The following is a 23,631-nucleotide window of genomic DNA, read 5'->3' on the forward strand; positions in this document are numbered from 1 at the left end:
GTTTTTCCAATCAAGTCCTTCCACTTCCATTTACATATATTTAATTGTAAATATTCATTTTCCTACCTCAAGCACTTTAAGTAAATATACAATAAACACGGTCTATGTGGAAGGGGAGTGAATAGCTGAGGAGACTTGCAATGAGCCCCAGAACTGCTCCAGCCTCCACTGCTGGTGAGGAGCAACACAGGAAGATCCCTCCTGAGAGCTTGTGGGGGGTCTTGTAGATCGAGTTGGTGATCTCACCCTTTTGTCTACTGCATTGGGATCCTCCCTCCCAGCCAGTAAATCACAGCTGACACAAACTGGCATCCGCAGAAACGGTGATGGCTGGCCAAGTGATGCCCTCTTACACAGAGAAGTGGATTTTTTCAGAGCACAACCAACTTCAGTTTGCAGTTTTGTCAATACCCACTCCTATTGTGCAAGCACTGAAGCACACAGGCCATAGAATGAGCAGACACGGTAACCCCAGCTTTATTTAAAACAGAATGCACAGAAATTCTCAGGTGAGATGTTGTCCTCTGACTTCAACAGCGCTGCTCACCCTGGTCAGCAGGGGCAGTGCTGCCTGCAGGGGGACCCTGCTTCAGCCCCGTGCAGCGGCGAGGTGTTAGGGAGCCTGGAACTGCTGAAGCTCTCCCTGAACATTCCCTAGGTGTGTGGCAGCAGGTACAAACCCACACCTCATACACACTGGGGCTGTGGGGCACTGGAGGAGTGCTTCTGTCCACTGCTGTCACCTAATGCAGTCCTGATGTAGGACACAGCACCAGCTGATGCACACAAAAGCCTCAGCGTGTGACAGAAAATGAGTATTTTTTTTTTGGGTGACAGAAAGCACATTTTACAAGTTTTCAAGTTGAGATGCACGGATTGAGGACAACTGGAAGAAGGCTGGAAGCTATTTTGTCAAGATGAAGTTATGAAATCAAATTGATAGAATGGGTAACAGTGTGGATAAGCATGAAAAAAGCAAGGTCTTATCAGCTATTCTCCCAGGAGATGTAAGTTAGAAAGAAGAGAGAGACTTTTACATACTTGAACCACTCCTCAGGCATGATCAGAGGCAATAAGTTACAACACAGAGTACAGGTTAAGTATGAAGCTTTGTCCATTAGTCATACTTGAAGATTTTCTACCTCCCCAAGATATCCTGTACCAAATTAACTAAATATTACTGCAGTCATGGTGACACACTGCTACAATGTGCATTTATTATTAAATAACACCAAACTGGTGAGCACTGCTTATCTGCTAAGAGACCCTTTGTACCATTTCCCCTGAGAAAGTGATACTTCATTGCTACACTACATTAATAGCAAAATGAAAATTAATTTCCAAGTAACTGGATCCAATGCCAAACTAGGAAACTAATGGTACCTGTTGACCAATGGGGCAATGTGGGAAAGATGCAAAACACAACACCTTATGTTTCATGCCTACACTAATGAACCATGATTTGTTGTGGGGTGTATCTATACAGTGAAAATAAGGTAAATAAGACTGACCAAGTCAAGTCAGAAGAACTACAGGAAGTAAGAAAGTTCTTCTGGAGAATAAAACAAGTGGAGTGCCTCTTCTGAAAGTCACATAGAGGTTTTTTTGCATAGATTAAACTTTTATCATGATGGATCATAAACTGTAAAGCAGTACTTGTGTCTATCAGAAAATTCTATTTTATGTGTGAATTTGAAGTCTTATACATGAGGACAGATAGAACTCTTTTACTACATTATTGGAGACTTATCAAAACCAGGATGCTTTTTTCTTGAGAAGATGAAAAGTACAGAGATAAGCAAGGAAATAAAGACTGAAGTTTCAACCAATAATATTTTTGTGTGGTTATCAGAGGAATGTAATAATTAATCTTTTAATCATTCTAAAGATGGTGTGAAATCATAATATCTCATCTTTTCCAGCCTCAACCTGCCATTCCTGATCTGAATTACAAACAATAAGAAAGGAGATGATTTAATGAGCAACTTTGTCATGTTGCCATTTTGCCTTAGTCAAAGGCAAATATCTAGTTTTGCCTCTAAACTAAAATGGAACAGACTTATGTTTCAACTATGCTCACAACTGAGGCAAAGATAAATGGAAAACTTAGGGCTATTTTAAAGCTAGAACCAGTGTCTTGACATTTTCACAGAGACATAATCAAATACACACTATTAAGAAGAAGCAAATGCTGATTTACTAGAAAATAAAATCCATTTTGTGAAGAAACACACATGTACGAAGTTCAAACTAAGCTAAATCCAAAATGAAAAATTTCATTCACAATCGCAATAGGTATGTTCTTATTATGAAAAAAAAAGTGTCAGCATGATTTAATCATACTCTATAAATAGGCACTTCAATAAAGTATATATTTACACTGGTTTTCTGGATGCTAGGGCATCACAAAGTAGAATGGCTTTATTACAATGGATGGAAGATGGCAACTACTTAGAACCCAGTGCCAACATGGATTATAACAAATCCAGTGAGTATTTTGTTTTTCAATTATTCATAGAAAATTTAATCCTGATTAAGTATCCTTGGGCAGGAATTCATGGGTAGTTGATGACTGAAACCAACATTTATTTGAAATGCTTCTGTTAATTTAATCTGTGTATATGGCTTAATTATGATTGAATCCTCAATGTAACAGAAATGAATTATATCAGGATTAAAATTCTAGTACCACATCACCCATTCCATTTTCTTTGCCTTTTTTTCTCCTTTAAAAGATGCAAGGCTGCTGTTTTAATTACCTTTATGTTGCTATGTATTCCAAGCCTCAAAAACTGTTCAGACCTTGATTACTGGATGGATTTCGTAGTTACATTTACTTTTTTTTTAAAAAAGGAAGACATAAACCCTATTTACATTCCCATTAGGATTTTAACCAGTATGAACATTAGATGCAAAAAAAAGGCTTTTCTTTTACACCCATGATAAAGGTAGGTTTCTTGCAGTCAGTTGTGAATATTTTACATATGTTTTCTAGATGATTCTCCCTCCTTTCTTTCCCTATCTTTTACACTGATACATAAAATGCATTTTTTCTAAAGCATGAAAATAAAAAAAACCCTTTTACTCATCGTTATGCATCACGCCAATTTCACAACTGGCCTATTTTAAACTTGTTTGAGCACGTAGATGTTTTAGGAACTCTATTTTATAAGACCTTCAAACCTAGTACTGACACAAAGTAATGGCATTTTTGGTGTCTGTGAATGGGAGAGAAAAGATTAATTGTATTCTTCTGTGATACAACTCAGAACCACTTGTTAAACAGTATCTATAAAACTCTTCAATATTTTTCAATACTCTTCAGTATTCAACTCCACAATATTTTTAAACACATTAACCTAGGAATCTTGTCAGACCAAAGGTCTGTGAAGTGCTTTGATATCATCACTCAGTTTTCCAGTGAAACCAATGTATCATACACTTGTGACAAAAATACCTGCATATTCAAGTCATTATTGCACATTTATTACATAATGTATTCGTCCTAAACATCTCAGAAGTGATGTCGATTTTTATGTCCAGAGGATATTGTTAGTGGCAATGTCACTGATGACAGTGAAGATACTTCCCAATATAGACTATGAGATAGAAAAAGTCTGTAGAGGATAACCATGGAGATGCACTGACAGAGGATAACACCCATGGTAATAATCTAGAGACAAAAAAAGAGAGAGAAAGAAATAGTAAGTGAAAAAAACTGTCTCAACTAGGCAAGCCACAATAAATTTCTATCAGCATGAGTGCTCGAGGTTTAACTTTAAACCCTTTAACACTGCTGCAGTTACAAAAGATTTGAACATGCATTTTAAGTCCAGGAATCAGACTCTCACACCTGGGTGTTTTTAAATCAGTAGATAGCCCTGGGCAAGTCACATAACCCTTCTGGCAGTCTCTGTTCTGGGGAATTTCAGACTTGCAATTCACCACCCATGCAGTTTCACAAGCAGAGGTGATGTTTAGATATTCTATTCTTACAACAAAGGTGGGGGGAAGAAAGCTTGGAAACACTTTGCACTAGCACAATCTCAGAGCTGAGGATAGTGATTTATCAATCTCACTTAGCCAGATCTCTTTCAGTTCAAGTCTCTTCATCTGCAAAAGCTGTGTAAGGCTGTATTTATCAAATGCCTAAAGGTGTAAGTTGTTTCTGAGAAAGCACAAGTCTTCAGTTTATGGGCAAGCAATCCTTTAAAATGCATGTTTTTCTTAAACAAGTACGGTATTTATTATTGTACTGAGGTGCATTTGAAGAAGCAAACACAGTTGAATTATAATAGTGTAGGAACTGCAGCTGCACATAATGGTTGAAGTTGCTCAAATGCAAGAGCAGAGCAATTGTAGTTTTCCTTTAGCAAGCTCAAAATACTGCAAAAATACTACTTTACTGATACCTCTGGAGACTGTCCTCCTGCCCTGAGGATGTTTTCATCAAGCAAAACAAAAAGTCTCTTCATTAGTAACTCTAGAGGAATCAATTTTTTTCTGCCTAGATTTCCTTTTTTTTTTTGTAAATCAAACACAGAATTTAATTTATTTATATTTAATAAAACATTTTTCTTTCCCTTACATATCCTCTACACAAATAAAAGCTCATTTTCTGAATATATTTGCATACAAATGCACAGATGGTTATAAGCATAAAGAAAAGAAGCAAACCCTATGCTGGAAGGAGGTAGTCAATCACCTGAGAACAGTGGTGCACTTCATCTGAACATGGCAGGCTGCACACACAGAGTTCTCCACTTCCCAATACGTTTAAGCAACCGAGAAACTCAACGAGTCCACCTTTGTTTTTAACTGTTTAGAGCTTACAAACCAAACAACATATTTGGACAGACTTCTTGATCTAAAGAATACAGTTCAGCTACAGGTTCCCTGACCTATTTAGCCACATAAAGCTTTTAAAGGATGAAGACTAAAAAGCAAACAACAAAAAAAATCCACTGATTTATCTTTCTACTCCCTTTGTTAAAAGAATCTCCAAGGTGTTTTTAATTAAAAGCAAACAAGCAAACAATAAAACAAAACACCCCCTCCACATTTTCCTTTGACTTAACAATCTCCCCCTCTCCCTCCCTTAACCTAGAAATGATTACCCTTAGATGATTTGAGCCCTGTATGCCTTTGTAAAATATGACTCACATCAGCATCAATGAGAGCTGTGTGACTAAGACTTTTCAAGTTGCTTTGGGGTCACAGGATTAACAGCCTAAGAGCATGAGTTTGCTAACAAACATTAAACATGAAGAACAACTACTATTCAAATTTCATCTCTTTTATCTTGCCTGTACATACCTTTTCTCTTTGATATTCTCTGAATATTACAGCAATGGTTGCAAGACATGGGTGGCACAGAAACCAGAGAATGCAGGCCTAAAAAAGATGAGTGTAAGTTGCAAAATGACTACATGCCAACTTAGAAGAAAGAGATGACAGTTACAGGAACTACATTTACATTTCTGTCTATTTTATGAACCCACTGTTTAATTTTCAATCAACATAACGAAAACCACACAATGAAAGGTGGGATTTCTGTTTTAAAAAGCTCTATACTCCTTGTCAAATTAAAATGCCTACTTCAGAGTATGATGACAGGGTGCAATGTAATCAAGTCAGACACTCTTATGGAGGAAAAGAGTTTGGTGCTTCAGTCAACTGCAAGCCACGATTATATTTACAGATGAAGGGATCAGTTTGCTTGATGTAACCCATACTTTGGCAAAGGTGATGTAGAACTCCCTTTTCAGTGTGCTTCTCTCCACTGTGATAATCTGGTACAGCCCAGCAGCCAGGGACAGAGCTAGGCAGACTCTGAGGCCAATGAGCAGCCCACTCGCCAAGCCATGGTGTGAATGGTAGCTGTGGTGATTTGTATCTTCAAACTGCTCCCAAATTAACAAGAAGCTCTGAAAAAGAACAACAGCAAAGTGCACTTAGAGTAAACCAGCTTACATTAACTCTCAACTAACCTTCCTGTCACAGATTAAGTTATCTGGTAATGCTCCAGTCTACTTGTTAGGGACTGCCATCCTAAGCAAAAAAATACAATAAACCCTAGTCTGAAATGCTTTTTGCTGTGACCTATTAGTCCATCTGCAACTGGCAGGAACAGAGTCTCACTTCTTGGATTCCATAACTTTTAGAAAGCTTAACAAGTTAAAGTTTCCTCTAATGTGGATAGAGGGAATGTAGCACCTTAGAAAAAAATGTGAAATAATCACCTGCACATTCATCCTACTCTGCAGGAAGACCACTGAAATGATTTCACAGAGCTACAGGGAGGAGTCTCCTTTCACTTGTGATCCACAACCTGTAAAGCTTGTTTCAAAGGCAGGCGACTACGCCTTTTCTTTCAAAATCCTAACAGGATTCACTTTTCTTTTCAAAGATGGGGAAGTAAGAGGGTGGTGCTGCTGCCCCTTTTATACAATAGCCTTAAGGCTCAAGCATTCACCCAGGTTGAACTTGGATCTCCCACAATTCTCTTCTTTGCCTAAAGGATATCCAACTCACATCTCCCACCTCCTTGGAGAGTGCTGCAACTGCCAGGCTATAGGGTGTTCTTGGGTGGGCCACTCTCCACCCCTTCTATTGAAGCTGTGCCATTGTGGAGAAAAGAATTCAGCATCAGCTAGGTCAGAAACCGTGAGCGAGCCTGACTCTGCAAACACCTGGCTCAGAAACCTCCTGGGGTCTAGGAAAGGGAGTGTCACAGGCTCCAAATGCCATTCCAACATCTGGCTGAGCACTCTAGCCAACAGATTACAATACCCCCTCTACCAACAGCATTGTATCCTCTGCTGTGAAATCATTTTCTGAGCAGAGAACAATACTGATATTCTTCAAGGAAAAACCTAACAGACCTAGTTTTGTCTAGTTTGAAAATGCTAACAAAAAAGTGCACGAAAGTTTTCAGACTTTGGGAATCTAACACAAAGTAACCCATCATGTAGCAGCTAAATGGCATTTTAGAACTTAAATATACACTGGAATCCAGTCCACCGACTGCACATATCTAACTTGCACTGAGGCTTCAGGTGCCTAATAAAGCAGGTTTTTTTAAGAAAGGTAGGCAAATTTGATGAGTGAAGTAGCTCTGAAGGTCTTCAGAAGCAGACATTGTATAGCTCAATTTAGAAATATGAATTAGTCAAATTCCTTTCCGAACACATTCAAAGGCTTTCTCACTACATAAAGACAAAAAGGTTCCTAATATTAACTTTTTAAAAAATGTGTAATCCACCTGAGCCTTCCAAAGGTGGGTGGCCTTGAGTCACATCAGTTGAGTATTAGAATAATTTGTGCTTAGAATATCCTCAGAGTACTCTCCTGCTTTCCCCCTCCCTTACCTAAGGGGGACACAGCCCTGTCATTTCACAGCTGCTCTCACTTCAGCCACTCCTCAACCAACTGGATGGAAAATGGAAGGATGGGAGAGGGACAGACGTAAAGCATGCGTGTTTTCAACATCACTGACTGCTAGCACACAATCTGCCCAACAGGCTTCAAATGTTCTCACCATAATGATCAGAAAAAGAGTGATTTCAAGCAAACATCTTCAAATGATCAAGTTACCTGACTGAGAATTCTGTCAAGGAGTAAGACTGAAGTAAGAATAAACTGCTCCTGAATCCCTGAGATACAGAACAGTGTTTGGTAACATTGTGTCTACAGCACTAGTTTCGGCATGAAATTGATGAATTCGTATCACAGAAGTTATTTCAGTCCAGTTAGAACATGCTCAGACAACGAACAACGGTTCTACCAGCTACAGAATCACTGCACTTTTGTGAGCATTTTCCCTTTTGATATTTACATTTGGGAACAGCCAAAATATTTAACTTCTCTGGACTGCTTGAGAAAATAAAAGGCTCCCTGAACTTATGTGTAGAATCTTCCTGACTCAAGCGTCTGAGGAGAAGCCATATAGGCTGATGGAGACAGAACTGTGATACTGCTCTAAGAAAATATCACTGGAACTTACCTTACCTTAAAAGCCAGAGCTCATGAAGGCCTGAATTTTCCTTAGTCTACACCAAGAGTAACAGCAAAGAAAAAAGCCACTTTCATGCGAAGATGACAAAGAGCTGGAGTAAAAGGGATCATGAGAACAAAGCCCAAATCCTCATAGGATAATAGTGTCTGACAGCAGAGTGTGTTCTGGACTAGGCCTTTAAAGAGTGTAAACAACACAACATCAGTTGATCAAAGGCTATGTATGGTGACAGGAATGTGAGATCACAGAAGTCCAGTTTCCTTCAGCTTCATTAGATTATTCCAAAATAAGCAGAAGGCAGAGGCGTTAGAGGCAGAGATGGAACTGTCAGAGCAACACAGTATAAACTTGGACAAAGTAAATGTATCATTGCCCTTCCTATGAGCTGGGGCTGTTCTCACTCACCTGGGAAAAGCAGGATCCTAGAGAAAACTGTGCTATCAAGTGTTTCTAGGTAAAAACTGACTAGACTATCTGTTTTCAATGAAGAAAAACCTTCACAGACAAGCATGATGTTGAAGTTAAAATCTCCTTGGTTGTGAAATAGAAAAAAATAATTAAAATTTGAGAAATCAAGGTCAAGGAACCCTAAGGTCCCTTACCTTGACCACAGAAAGGCAAGTATCAGCTCACTTAGCTGCAATATCAGAAACAAACTTAAAAACACCAGACATCAACCTGCTGAAGTAGACATCAGAGACATCTTTTGTTGGCAGTGAGCAGAATTATGTTTGAGCTCTGAGAAGAAATCAGGGGGGACAATTCTAATTGTTATCCAGAAGAACAACTGTGCTTAGGCTGTAGACAAAAGAACTGGATGAGAGAGGAAGCTAAAGAGCTGACTCACACTATGCTATGTCCAACATTAAAGTCACTGCTTCATCGTAAGATGAAACAGAATGACCATCTCCTTGTTTACATAACACACTGCTCAAAATGCCTGACTTTACCTGTGTATAATCCTGACCTATCCTGGCTCACAGGGGACACCAACCACTGTCCAGTACTGGCCTTCCTCTTCAAATACTAGAGGAATGGTGGCCATGGATATCATCCTGATGTTCCAGATATACAAGCAGAACCTCCACATCCATATGAAGAAGAAGCAGACACTCTTCCTTTATGTCATGAGAAAACAATTATGGTAGAACTCCTCCTTCCCTTCACAATGCCAACACTGATTTTATGACAAGCCAAGATAAGGTATCAATCTCCAGCAAAGACAGTTCTCATGGGACAGATCACTCCTGAGAAGCAAGGGGAAGGGGGAAGCAAAAGGGAAATTAGAAGGAGCAGCAAGGCAAACTAGCTGTTTCCAACCATATCTAGTACTGAGTTATCTGATGTCACGCAATGCAGTACAGCAAAAAATAGTTTAGATCTAAGGTCAGAGGCAGAGCTCATTCTGAGCACACCTAAGAACCCCTGTGTAGGGTGATGTCTAATGCAGTAAGATTCTATGCCATTTTGATCAGCTTCAGAGCAATCAGCTATCTTTCCAGAATCATTGCCTACAGTCTGATAAGCCTTAAAAGTTGAAACTGCTCAGGTCCGTGGGATGGGAAGGGCCTGCCATCAATAAAGTTCTGTACAAGGTTTGTGATTCAGCAGCAGAAAGTGGAATTTTTAATGAATGCACAGCAGCCTGGGAATCTTTTATTCTGTGGCTGAAATAAAGAACAAGTTAAGGCAAAAGGAGATGCTAAATGGCAGACTTGTCCCTCCTTTGAGATGTTACCTCTTTGCAGCTGCAAAGACCACAAGACATTTGCTGACTAGGAGGCTGTGTCCACCTGACACTGAAGGCAACCCATGAACATAGCCCAGGAAATTGCTAGTGCTTCTGAAAGAACAATAAGAAAAAACCCATAGCATCAGTACCAAGAGGAGAAAACCCCCTGAAAATCTGCTGAGCAATTTGAACTAGTAGTAGGCAAACAGGCTCAGATAGCTTGCTAGTCAAAACTGCATTTAAGTTGAAGAACATGTTTTCTAGGCTGTCCACTGTCCTGACTTCCCTGAAGATGAGATGACGACAGGTATGGGAGAAAGAATGTCAGTAAAACTAACATGGTGCAATCTCTATCTGCTGCATTAGGTTAATGCACATAGTTTCCAGCAGCCTCCACAGCAAGTCCTCAGAACAACTCTGATTATCCACATGAAGTTTGTCCAATCTCTGGCATAAGAGGAAACTGGTTCTCCCATAAGAATCTCTGGGATAGATCAGAACAGGAAGAAGGTTATTCTACATTTTTAGCCATTAAAAGGGCCAATTGAGTGTTTATAGCAGGTCAAACATCCATGTCAATCTAGACAGATCAGTGAAAAACTGTCTAAATCCTGTTTCCCTGAGCCCAACAGCTGCACTCTGTAATTAGGAGAACAAAATCTGACAGAAGGTGTATTTTGTATGTACTGAACCATAAGATGGAAAATATCCTCTCAGAAGGGACACTCTTGGTGTGAGGGAAATTTTGCTGGAGACAGCAGACACTGATATGGAGGTGCAAAATCACTTAGGCAATGACATATTCCAATATCAGATTGTGCTCCGACAAGACTCCTGCCAAACCTGACACTCCCAATGGTACAGAAGGAGATGTGGCAGAGCAGTGCCTTACTGGTGAAAAGTAAAATAGAAAACTGTGTGCTAATGCAGCTCCAGTGCTGCTCTCCAAGAGCCAAAAGATGTCTAATGGACCAGTCTTTGGGGAAGCAGCTCACATGCATGATGCCTGCCCCACTTTTACCATAAGTAACAGCCAAAATAAGATCAAGCTGATTATACTGTCTTTTCTATGTATAGTAAAGGGAAACAACAATGAAAAAGTTTCCAGTCTCAAGCAGCAGAGTACTAACATACCCATACATATGCACAACTGCAGAGGCATGAATGAAATTAAATACTTTAGAAGTCTTCTTTACTACCAGCATGTAAAATTTCTGGTGCTGGATAGGTTCATTCCACCTTACTTTGACACCCATCTTTAAATTTCAACAGTCCATTGACCTTAACAGCCTTTGGTTTATATTCTTAATTAGCAAGAAACGCCAGCTCCCAGCTATTAATGTTCTAGAAGTCCACTTGTTTAGTTTAGAAGCAGCACTAATTACAGATACTGCCCAAATGGCACAAAAATCTTCAGTATAATCTCTTCCTCATTACTGTCTCCAGTTTCTCTCTGCTCTTCTCTTTCTCAATGGTTTTCAGATTCTTGTCTTTATGATGTGATTTTAAAAAATTTGTTTACAAAAGGCACCACCAGGGTTGAATGATTTCCATTACAATTTACTTTTAAGTTACTGGTTTACTTAACTTTCTAATTTATACTAATGGAAAATATTTGAATGAAATTATGTGTCAGACCATTTGTATATTTGCAAGACCAATCCTGCACCTGAACCTTTCAAGAATTCCCTTCCTTATATTGATTGAAAGGACCATTAGACATTTTATTTGAGTGCTTCCAAAAGGAGGGCACTGATGATTTCAGTGTTTTCATGACAAAGACTATGCCACAGCAGCTTTTCTTGTCTTTCCTCCCATGCTGCTGGTTGTCAACCTGCATAATGTAGTTCAAAATGCCTCAGCTGTACTGATTACAACTATTTATAGGACCACATTACAAATCAGATCAATAAAACAACTGTGCAAAAAATTTTTCTCAACTTTTTTTTTTTCAGCTTAGGTTATTCCACTAATCTGGTTCACAGTATAATGCTACAAACAATTGGCACAATCAGGAGTTTGGGAAACTGTGGGAACTTCTTAAGTGGTTTTACTGCTAGACAAAAACATACTGTGGAGGTACATCTTAAATTGTTAAAGTAAAGAGAAGGTGGTGTTACCTATTAGACATACTGGGTGCACATTATGCTGTGGGCTTTTTTCCAGTCTTGATACTCCCTCCCTTATAAAATTAAAATATTAAAATTATTTGGTTCACAGTTCTGTCATACTTAATAGCAGCTGTATAGTTCAGTGTAAGAATGAATATGAAATGCAAACCTGTGTAGCAACAACTACTACAGCAATGCCGGTAGACGCTGGACTGGAATCCCACTGAAGAGGTCTGCCATGAGATTTCTTCATTCTGCCTATTGTCCAACCCATACACAGACTCAACAATAAGTACAGCATTTGTATCTGTGAGACTATGTCACACACTATTGAAAACAAAAGGAAAATGAATAAAATTACAACAAAAATAAAGTTTTGGTTTTTTTCCTGTATCAAAGAGAAATGTTCTATATACCCGCAAATGAATGATGGATGCTTATGCCTGTGTATTACCTTTTAATTTTGATGAGTTAGATTAGATGAGGTTGCTTTGCCACAAAATGTGGCTATTTTGTGGAGTTTTCAGTGACCAAACAGATCACTATCAAGCCTTCCTGCAGATATGCTGCAGAGCTGCAAGAACATGGGCACAGTGCCATGTCTTTCCAAATCCCACTCTTGTGTCAGAGTAGTCTGCGCTCAGGAGTCCATCTGCATAAATAGACTTATAAATGCTAAAGAACTAAAATCATATGTATGTTAATCATAGTGCAAATATGCAACATGATGAAATGAACTCCTTTCTTCACTCTGAAGAACTTTTGTTCAAAAATCAGATAGTTACATTGTACTTTGAATAAATTGCACTTTGTCTTGAGGATGTAGTAGCTTCCAGAAGAAAGCACAAATATTTAGGGCAAATTCCACTCAGGTATTTAAAGGGGAAAATATAATGAATAACCCTAACACAAACTTCAATTAGATCAACAACTCGTCTGTATTTCATTTTATTAAATGCAAAGTATCTTTACCTCATTTTGCTATGTCCATTTTTACCTCTGTTTGGGAACAATAAACAAATACTCCATAAAGTTACCTTCTTAATCAGTGTCTCAAACTTGTGTTTAAAGCTGCATTAGAATAAAGAATACTTTAAGCTAGGATATATTAAAGCCTTTATTTGTAGGCTTGCTGCAGCACTACTGACAGTAGAAAAACCTGAAGATTTCTTTCTGGGTGATTGTTAGCTTTAGACCTGGTAAGTTTTTGACTTAATGAACAATTTTAAAGATGGTATTGGGATCTGACTCATTGTACCGGCATAGCAGAGATGTAAAAGAAAAATATATTCTTACACTATGTATATTGTAAATTTGGTTCAGAAACTAGAGATTGGGCACTACATACAACAATGCTTTCTTTTTTGATTCATCAATGTCTTAGTTCAATTAAATTTGTTCCTTATTTGTAATTTTCACTTACATTATCAGGTACAAGAATAATATTTCTGTCACAAAAAAGCAAAGCTCTACTTTTATACAACTGGACTGTATAAAAAAAGATAAATACCACATTTACTAAAAATATTGGCACAGGAAATGTTGCCACTGTACAGAAATTAATATGGATACAAGGAAGTGTGCCAAAAGAAGATCATCTACACTATTTCCCTGACATCCAGCAATACTAGCAAAATAAAGATTATAAATCAGACTTCAGAATGTAATTTCTGGGATATGCTTGGTATTCTCAGTTTACATGCTTAAATGCTTCTTAATGTATTAAGACACTGTCACTGTTTAAGATCTGTCAAGAGCTTTTAGTAAATACAAAATTGGTAATTCTTTAATAGAATCAACCAGCACTGATTTTGGGCAAACAAATGATCATGGAGTTATTTTCCAACGCTATCTTATTGAGAGACAGTACTCACTAGAAAAAGAATTGCTACATGAACCAAAGGCATGCCAAACCAGTGTCACAAATCTAAACTAGAAAAATGACTGAAGAATTCTGTGTGTTCTAGGGAGCATTTTATTTTCTGTCATTCCTTAAGATAAGCTGCCCTATTATAGCCAGACATCATCTCTCCATCATATCATGGATTTGGCTACTGCTCTGCTTCAGTGTGGTAACAATTCAAGTGGATTCCCACATAAATTCGTGTAAAACAAAAATCCACAACCAGCTTTAATCTTTGGCATCCTATACATTTTGCTAGAAAGAAAAAGGGTGAGAAAAATTTTAAAGATTACAATCATGTCATAATATTCAACATCAGTGTAAAGTCACGTTACTGAGCTGATACCAATTGTCTGATTTCATCCATCACAGTTCACCTTTTTTGACTATTTAACAGACACAATAAAGGTCTTTGACTCTTGAGTATTTTATTTTTACCAAAAGTTAAAAGGACAGCACTTGCAATCCTTCTGAGTGTCAGCATTATTTGTGTGATTTATGAGATTGGGTTAGGTGGTTAATTAGACTGAGGATCAGCTCTTTATACATGGTAAAAACTACATCATACTAGGAAAAGAATTATTGCTTGAGATGGTATCTAAACAGGTTTTTATAAAGATATTCTGGCCACACTGCAATTAATAGAAATTTTAACATTTATTTTTAACTCAAATTTCTGCTCCCATATAGGAAAAATGGTATATCATCTCTCCCCTTCAAACTATACTACTTGTCATCAGCCATTCTTCAGAACTGTAATTGCCACTGAAGCTTTCCACATTTCTATTACTTCTGCTCTCTTACTGTTTTGGAAACCACCAACTTCACAGACAGTAAGAAAGTAAAAACTTTCCTAGCTGAATTTAAGAAATTCAGCTACTGATTAAAAAATAATATTAATTATAATCTTATAAATAAAAGTGGGCTTTTTGACTACAACACATATACAAAAAAAAGTCTAACATGAAGCTATTTTCTCTGAAGTTCTGGATGGATAGTTAACACTGGGGTGGAGTTATGACTACCTCCATATTCTCCATTTTATTTCATTTCATGAGATGAGAAGGAATGTTTAATTACACAGCTGCTGGAGTGGCTGCAAGGAGCTGCCAGCTCAAATGGTTAAAACAAGAAAAAGGCAATTATTGTGGTGCCAGGTGCCATCAAGAGGCTGATAATTCCAACTGCAGCCTTCTAAATGAACTCTACAAAGGGGAATACTTCTCTATATAGGCTGTTACTCCCCAACACTATCACACTACTGCAGTGCTACTTTCTTGGGGTGCTTCAAGCCAGTCAAAAGGAAATGTATTTGCTTGGAATGAACCCCCAATTCTTCAAAGGTGAGCTACAGGAAAAAAAAAAACAAACTATCCAACAAAAATGGAGAAGGAAGAATGGAGCAAGACTAAGTTAGCGCCTTTTGGAAAGGTATGCTACAGGAATTTAGTTCCAGTGAGAACCTGGAATATCTATACAGAGTGAAGGAAAATGCTTTGTTAGCCTCAAACCTTCACATAAGCATTTTTTGCATCATGCTAATCATAAAATTTGTGCTGTAAAATACTTTTCCATTTAATAATTGTTAAATTTGTCAGTGAAATGACAAATTTTATAAAATACGATTAAGTTTCCTAAAAAGCTTGGCTTTCTATATCTAACTCCACAAAACTCTTCAATGTACTGAAAGACCTGCTCAGGTGATATTCATGTCTTTAAGATTCTTTAACAAGGAATCTAGAGACAAAAAAATCCTTTGAAAAATCCTAAACAATATCACACATGTGTAACTTCAAATACAGTTATTGTAAACACATAAAACATTTTTTTTCTGGAGGAGCAATTTTTAGTATTTTATATTGAAAATCAAACTATGTGATCCAATATCATAGTATAGTCCAGCAACAGCATTTGCTAATGTATTATACAGACTTGTGGGTAGGAATATGTAAGAAACAGAGGACAGACTCACATTCTGCCAGACTTCCCATAAAAGGAGCTCCTATCCCATCTCTAGAATAACTGAAAAAAGAACAAAAAGATTGTATTTTTAAGTGGGTGTGTGTTAAATGGGTGTGCTCTCTCACAAGTACATTTAGATAATGATGCAGTTCAAAAGTCAGTCCTATATTTTGCCACAATCCCTCCCAGGCAAATCATGTACTGATCTTTACAACACATTGTTCTTCAAGTCTAAAGACTGAAAGCAGAAAGGATCAAAGGTACCTTGAGAAATGCAGGTAGTTGGCAAATGCTGAACCCGCCTGCAACAGTAACGCAATTGTCAACACCTTTAATACACCATGCATAGGTCCACGCTTCCTAATTGTTTGCCACAGGGACTGTGCATATATGCATGCAGTTATGAAGTATGCTAGGACAAGCAGGAAAAAGAATTCATGTAATCCTGTGGAAAAAAAAAATACAGCTTAGTTTTACAAAGAAACGTTGCTACTAGGAGCAAATAACTGAAAAAAAACCCCCACCAGTAGGTTTTCTTTAATACAATCATTGGGAAATACTTAACAACTGTTATCCAAAAGTGCTAGTACATATAAAAGGTCTAAATCCTAATCAATTTTATCCAAGAAAATCAGTGAATTTTATCAAAGAACTAATTATTATTTGATCTGACAAAGTGTTTTTAATCAACAATACCTTTTCTGAGCAGAGAAGTTTGCAGCAATTACCAGACTAGTATAAAGTGCACAGTTTCTTGATACACACGAAACAATTGTAGCTCATTTGATCAATGTAAGTAATATATTTATTAAAGGACTCATTTTCAGCTCTTTTTGCTTGTTTGTTTGATTCCGTAAAGGCACAATCTGAGGTGAGAGAAACCCCAAACAGACTTCTGTTTAATCTTTTTAACCACTGGGTGTCACCCTTCCTCCACATAGAGCAGCTTAAGAAGCACAGCTGATCAAGTCTGAAAACTTAAGAGAAGTAGGACAGAAAACAGTAATTTGTTCTTAGCATGAATTTTTTGCACTTGTCTAAAAAAATCCCCAAATTTTTTTAGATTATTCATAAAACAGAAGTCCCCTAATTTTCAGTCTGGCAGTAGTCTGGTAAAATGCTTCCTTTAAGACCTGGATCCTGGAAATCTTTTCTATTGTCAGTAAGCTTTGCAACCCAATCGGGAGCTCCCAAAGGGTCAAAGCCAGTGAGAAATAAGAAAAACTAGGTAAACAAACACTTCTCATAGAAAACTTGCTTTTATTCTCCAACCTTCCCTGAAATTTAGTGGCGCCCATAAAATCAGATTCTAAAAAAAGCTTTTTCTCCAGCAGCAAAATAACTCTGGTAAAAGCTTCCAGCCAGCTCCCCCCAGAGATTGGGAAGAGCAAGTATACACATTTCAATATCTGAGCTGTAAAACATTAGAACTGGATGAGTTTTGAGTAGTAGCTAGCATTATAGCTTCTGTGACTGAAATGAAGCATTTTGGACATATACACAGGAAAATGGAAGAAAAAGAGCTTAAGGTAATTAAGAGGATTAAAAATTCCAGGCCACTCTGCTTCTCTTGTACACCAATACATGAGTACGATTTATCAATGACAAATCTATCTATGTGGTATAGATCAAATCTTTCTTTCTGCTTCAAAAGATACCCACTGAAGTTGGCAAAGACCGTGTAAGTAAAAGTTATTTCTCACCGTGAGGAGTGAGAACCCTTGGAAAACTCTTTAGGAAAATCAACTAGCTTTTAGCAGACACTAAGCATTTATGATAGAACACTCCTTTCAACCATAGACAGAGTGTAGATTATTGGTTTGAGACCAAAAGGGGATAGGAGAAAGCTGCACTGAAAACCCACTATAAAAAATACAACTTTCAACCTATCCTCTCGTCTAAGTTTCCTGACTTTCAATGAACCTAGCTGACAGAAAAAGTAAAATATTACATGAAATATCTTACTTCAAAGCACTACCTGTTCAGCTGTCTTTAGAAATCCTGGATACCACTGACACAATGTCTTATGTAGAAGACCCTACCATATAAAATAAGACTATTTTCCAGGGATCAGAAGTCAGGCCCCCTCATCTCTGAAGGCAAACATCTTAAACACAAGCCTCAAGTTCTTTCTCATACTTTCCTTATTATTAACTTAATTTTTGAGATGTCCTGCGCCAGGCCACAGCCTAAAGTAACTCAAGTGAAGGAAGACCTAACTAAAACCTTCTGCAACTATGTAATTTTTAGTTGCCTGCATGAAATAAGCAAGAAACAAAGCTGGATCTTCTCTCTGATACTCTCTCATTCTACGTTTCTATGGAAGAATGGCAAAGATTATTTCCTAGAGATGCATTAAATTAAATTAAAAAAGAGAGAGAAAGACAGAGAGATTAAATGCTCCTCAGCTCTTTGAAAGTAGACTAGTGCACATAGCTTTGGGATTCATGGCAACAATGCAGGTTTTAATTCTGAATTAACAGAAGTGTTCTTCTGCAACTCTGAGAGATGGCATGTACAGCTCACCTTGCTTCCTACTTTTAAGACCTAAATACATACATCCAGCATATTTACACACCTCCTTACTCAGTACATAAGCTGTTCAGAGTTCTGCTTCCCAATGCTCAGTATTCCTACAAAATTAATACAGAGCTGAGATGCCTCTGTAGGAGGCCTCTACATCACTTTAGTGGGCCATATGATGCATGTAGCTGCTTTGCCCCTTGATTTAGCAATTACTCCTTTGGCTATTACTCTTCTTTGAGAGTAAGTAAATTAACCTAGAATTCACTTCTGAAGGCCAAATTCACCATATAAAAACTGGCAAGTTTATAGAACTTAAGAAGTTAAAGAGAGAGGTTAAGTCTGATTATAAGCCTTGAAATCCAGATTATTAATGTGCTACTTTCTTGTAGATTCTGCTAAATATTCCAGGGAATATTTTCTTCCTTTCAAAAACGGAGGTGCCTTTGTTGCCTCTATATTCTCATGAGATCATGAGTGACAGCAGGGCATTTGATTCCAAGCACAGCAATTAGGCTCATCCTTGGTATATTCAGGCTCACTCTGTATAGAAAGGCAGACTAAGCCTTCAGAGCCCTCTCCTCACAGCAGACCCAGGTGAGTGACATTCTGATGAGGCCTCAACACCTCAAAGAGCAGTGATGCTACTCACTGCAACCAAGAATACATTAAGCTGGATTGTCCAAAGCATACAATTTTATATAGGCACTTCTTTAGCTGCTGTCTTGAGTTTTTCTTTGGATGCTTAAAGATAAAAAATTACATTTCTTAACTATAACAAAATCAGGCCTGACAAATGTCATCTACAGCCTGTGACTAAGACACTTAGAAAGATCTAAACACTGAACTGAAATTGTACTAGCAAAATGGTTTACCGTGCATGTACTCTTGTTGCACGCATTTAAGGAATTTCATTAATTAATTAAAATCAGGTATTAAGTTTACATTTAAGTGGAAGATTACAATTTCAACATGTTCAAAATACCTATCAGCAAGGATTTTAACACTGACTTTCCTTGTGCATCTACATTTCTAGTTAGGCAAGTTTTGGAAAGTCAGTCTAAGGAAAAGAAAGGATTTTTCTGTGATGACAGAAAATGAACTCAAGTTTACTCTTTGTACAAAACCAGAATATGAAATATAAGAGGCTCTGCTATCCATTCCCCATACTCTTCCAAGCACATTAAGTACTGATTTGAGTTATCAGATCCTTAACTTACAAAACTAATTTTAAGAAAAAAAATCTTACCAGATTCCCCTGCGCTAAAGTGATCTAATGGATTCCCTTCTGCATCTGGGTTTAGTAAGATCATTTCAAACTGAATATCCTCGGATTCAGAATAATTCTCTTCGCAGGTAAACTTGTCTACATAAAACACATACCATGTTTCCGGATAAGGAACCTGGGACACTGTCAGATTTTGCTCTGTGTGGTTCACAGTCACTTTGGAAGAAAGCACAAAAAACAAAAATAGGAGTAAATACTTGATTAGTTTGGTTTTAGAAAACACACGTTTGAATGAAGACAAAACTTAAATCCACAGCATCATATACCGGTTATAAACTACACACAGTAGAAAACATACTGAGTTTTGAAAGCTATCCATAACACCACAGAGCAGACCGCCAACTTCAGCTTTTGTTTCAAGTAGGTGTGGGCAAGGGTTGGTGAGGACACTGCATCCCACCTTTCAGCTCTGCTGGGAGGGCTCCCTCCTTCTAGAAGCCAGAAAGTGCAAACTATGTCCTTTGCTTAGCACATTTCCATCCTCTAGTTCTGTATTGACAGGATTAGCTGTTCTGTACTACCCACCAGGTACTTCTGCAGCATGAAAAATACCTTTGTGAAATTTATTTGACTTTGCTTTCAAAGAGATTTAGAGCACCAAACAGGAACAGCTGCATGTGAGCTCAGAAAACACCATGCATGCTTAAAAGCTACAAATCAGTATTATTCCACAGGATCTTCCCCAAGCTGTAACATACTGAATTTCAATTGACAGTTGAGATGTGAAACCATTGTGTAATCAAACTGCATATTTCAAATCAGATTACATTTAAAAATGACTACATAAGACATTCATGTTTCATCTTCTTGCTATCTTACCACTATTTTTGCCTAAAAACAACAGTTAACCAAGCAGAGTCTCTTCAAAACAAACTCTTGATGCAAACGAAACCTGTAGCTCTCTATGTTTGGCTGAAACTGCAAGAAACAAAAGCACTGTCACATTGACTACTGAACTTGAGGGCTAATCAGTCCAATCATTTCTCTGCAGGAGAAATAACAATAACAGAATAATTCACCTTAATAGATAAAGATGACAATGGCTAAGGATAAAGAAAAATTTAATAAAAAAATCCAGAAAACATTTTTTTTTTGTGAAAGGCCTTTCTAAATAAGAGCTGCAAACACACAACCTCATTTTCCCTAAATATTTTGTACACAAAATTTAGAACAAGTTTCTAACTTGAAGCCTACCTATAAAAAAAGTCAATGTAATTCCAATAAACGTGTTTCAACTACAAGAAGTTATTTTCTGTTCTCTTAAGGTATGAACTGAGCAACATTAGAATCCAGGAAGAATTGTAGTGTATGTGTCCTTGCATATGGTGCTTAATCCAAATGAGAGGCAAGCTGTGGCTGACAGGAGTGGCTTTAGTCCCCATGTCACCTCTCAGCTGAGTTCTGGCACTGTTACTTGCACCAAGAGTAAGGGATCACACAGAGTATGTTTAATCAGTTCCCTCTCAAATCTGTAAGCAGACTCAGAGGTAGAAAAGCAACTAATTTTGCCCATGATCAGCAAAGAAATCCAACTCACCCTGTGGTCAGACAACTCCTAACAGAGCAGAAAACAGTGCGTACACTACTGGGACAAGTCAGGAATGACAGACCAACTGCCAGTTATTCCAGCAGCACTTCTGTCCAGCTCTGATGAAGGGTAAGGAAACCACATCCCTACAAGTGACATCTGTGTAAGGTTTCATTATGACAAATGTTACACGATCAACCTGTTACTCTTGGGATTCTGACTGCACAAAGGAAATATATTTAAAAGAGAAGCTCGAGTCACTTAAAACAAATCTGAATGAAGAGTCTAAGACTAAGCTACCTTCTCACAGGAAAATTTATGCTTTAAGTACCACTACAATAAACAAATGGTGCAAAAATTATTATTTCAGTCTGTCTTCTAGTTACATAACTCAATGCTTCAGGGTTTTATTGTTCTTTCACATTTAGATGGATACTCAAGTTAAAGCTTATCTTGATTAGCTCATCTTTAATACTGTATTAAAAATTTTCTAACATGTTTTATACATCAAAGCATGACAGATTTGTGCTATCATGAAAATATAATTTTATTTTTGTTTTCTCTGCTTTGAAAAATGCCATTTCCATGGAACTGGAGAATGGGAGCCTCCTGACAAGTGAGAAACGTTCCTTTATAAACAAGAGACAAGACAAACTACATATTCTATACTGGTATAACTCTTAGCTCAAACATTAAAAACTGCTGAATGTGAAATTCAGTAACAAATACCAATTTATAAAAGTAAAGGGTGAAATAGCATTAAGGAGGAAAGTTATAAAGTAAGATAGCATGGTGCAGATTAATTTTTGTAGGGAGTAAAAATTTATTATGAGGTGGTCAAAGAGAAGGTTTACAGGTACAAAATTACCCTTTTACTTTGTACTTGGCCTACACACTCCCATCTTACAAGCATTTGCTTCAGAAGTTTAGAGGCAACTGCAGCAGGTTCCATCACTTTGCCTCTAGTTTGTTTTCCATTCCACTGCAATGAAAGTCACAATTCAAACTCAAACAAGTCACAACTCAAACAAGTCAAACACCTGACTGTCCCTAACATTCAGATTCTTTAGTTCTTCTGTTTCTTAGTAGAAGGGTATTTTTTGTACATTCTCTCTCCTACCCAAGATAATGTATTTTATGTAAAATTTGAGATTCAAAAAAAAAAAACAAACAAAAAGAAAGACATTTACTCCACACAGAGCTAAAGAAAATTCTCTGTGCTGAATGACTAAATGAAAACAGCCAAGTATGCACCCTTTCTGAGTTGTGAATATGTGAAAGCATGAACTGGAACTGGTCATAAAGTTTGGCTGTTTCCACTAAAGCCATTGTTTGTCATGGATTTCATTTTCCAGCAGCACATTAAATCATAACTTGCAAACAAATTCTTCTGAAGTGATACAAAGAAAGAAATTTTATTTCCTTGTAGTATTTTCAATTGTAGAAGACCAAAGTCCTAGTTGATGCAATGCCCAAATTCACTGAAATAAATATTTTAAACACATAGATAACTTAATAGAGTTCTAAATACACAGTAATGCTGTAAGGAATAAAAAACCCAGTAACTTACTTGTCAGCTGAGCTTTAGAGAACTTCTCTGTACAGCTGTGATCTTGGACACTGTTCTCCAGCTTCTGCCATTCCTGTGCTTGAAAGAGGTGAAGTCTAGCTGCTTTTGCCACAGCTACTGCTACATTCTTGATTCTGACACACAGAACAGCATGGTCACCTTAATATTTGAAAAACAAAATCAACTATTCTGTCTTAATACCTTTTACAAGCAAACAGTGTGGCACAGATTTGTACAGGTACACAGTATGGGTAAATGAAGGTAATGTAGAATGTAATCTTATCCCCAACGGGTTGCAGCTGGACCCTATTACTAAAGATTAGGAGCAGGCTGGATGTTAACAGGCCACACATGTACCCAATAAGAACTAGTGGTACAAAAGAGAGGATTGGTGGAAACTGGAGTCAGAGAAGTCAGATGGCTGCTGCAAGGACCAAGAACAGTCAGTGCTTAGGGGAGCTGCCTATGAGAAACATTGAGAAGGAATGAAACTCTGGTGCTGTGGAGTCCTTGCACCATGGTGATGGTAGAACTGTTGTAATATCTAAGATGACATAGATTTTTCTTGTAAGTAGCTGCAATACACCGTCATATTATCCTTAATTTTTTACCACTGCTTCCTGCTAGAGGTGTTTATGGTCTTTCAGAAACAATTTCTATGTCTCTCATTAAGAAACCAGTGAATGTACAATTGTCTATGATGGTACTTAAACAAACTTTAACTATAGCCTAAGTGTCATCAACCTTCTCTACAGCAAACAGCCTTCCCTCCCCCCTCTTTTTTAAAACAGACTTCCAGATAATGTTGTTTCCCTTCCTCCCTCCCACCCCAAATTTTATTGTTTTCAAGTTAAAGACAGTGCCTCAATAGTCTCAACAACTTACTCCAAGTCCAGTATTTTATGATCTCTGTGGCATGACTATGAACATCACAAGGTAGCTCTTTAGTCTAACACCAGAAGAACTTATGTGAATGGGCTTTCATGTTATGGATGGA

At 37.6% G+C, this 23,631-nt stretch overlaps 1 protein-coding gene across 1 annotated transcript in view; it reads right to left on the minus strand.

Annotated features, from left to right (window-relative positions):
• The window catches only part of GPR180 (G protein-coupled receptor 180), a 26,111-nt gene continuing 2,480 nt past the window's right edge, over positions 1 to 23,631 (minus strand). The window contains exons 2-9 of the mRNA XM_030949287.1: positions 22,635 to 22,793; positions 19,498 to 19,692; positions 15,990 to 16,170; positions 15,736 to 15,785; positions 12,030 to 12,187; positions 5,736 to 5,927; positions 5,317 to 5,394; positions 1 to 3,673 (exon numbers count right to left, since the gene is read on the minus strand). Coding sequence (XP_030805147.1) covers positions 3,515 to 3,673; positions 5,317 to 5,394; positions 5,736 to 5,927; positions 12,030 to 12,187; positions 15,736 to 15,785; positions 15,990 to 16,170; positions 19,498 to 19,692; positions 22,635 to 22,793 — 1,172 coding nt within the window. The 3' untranslated portion in view covers positions 1 to 3,514. The remainder of the gene's footprint in view (positions 3,674 to 5,316; positions 5,395 to 5,735; positions 5,928 to 12,029; positions 12,188 to 15,735; positions 15,786 to 15,989; positions 16,171 to 19,497; positions 19,693 to 22,634; positions 22,794 to 23,631) is intronic.

Source organism: Camarhynchus parvulus, chromosome 1 (genome assembly GCF_901933205.1).
Source record: "Camarhynchus parvulus chromosome 1, STF_HiC, whole genome shotgun sequence".
Lineage (NCBI taxonomy): Eukaryota > Metazoa > Chordata > Aves > Passeriformes > Thraupidae > Camarhynchus > Camarhynchus parvulus.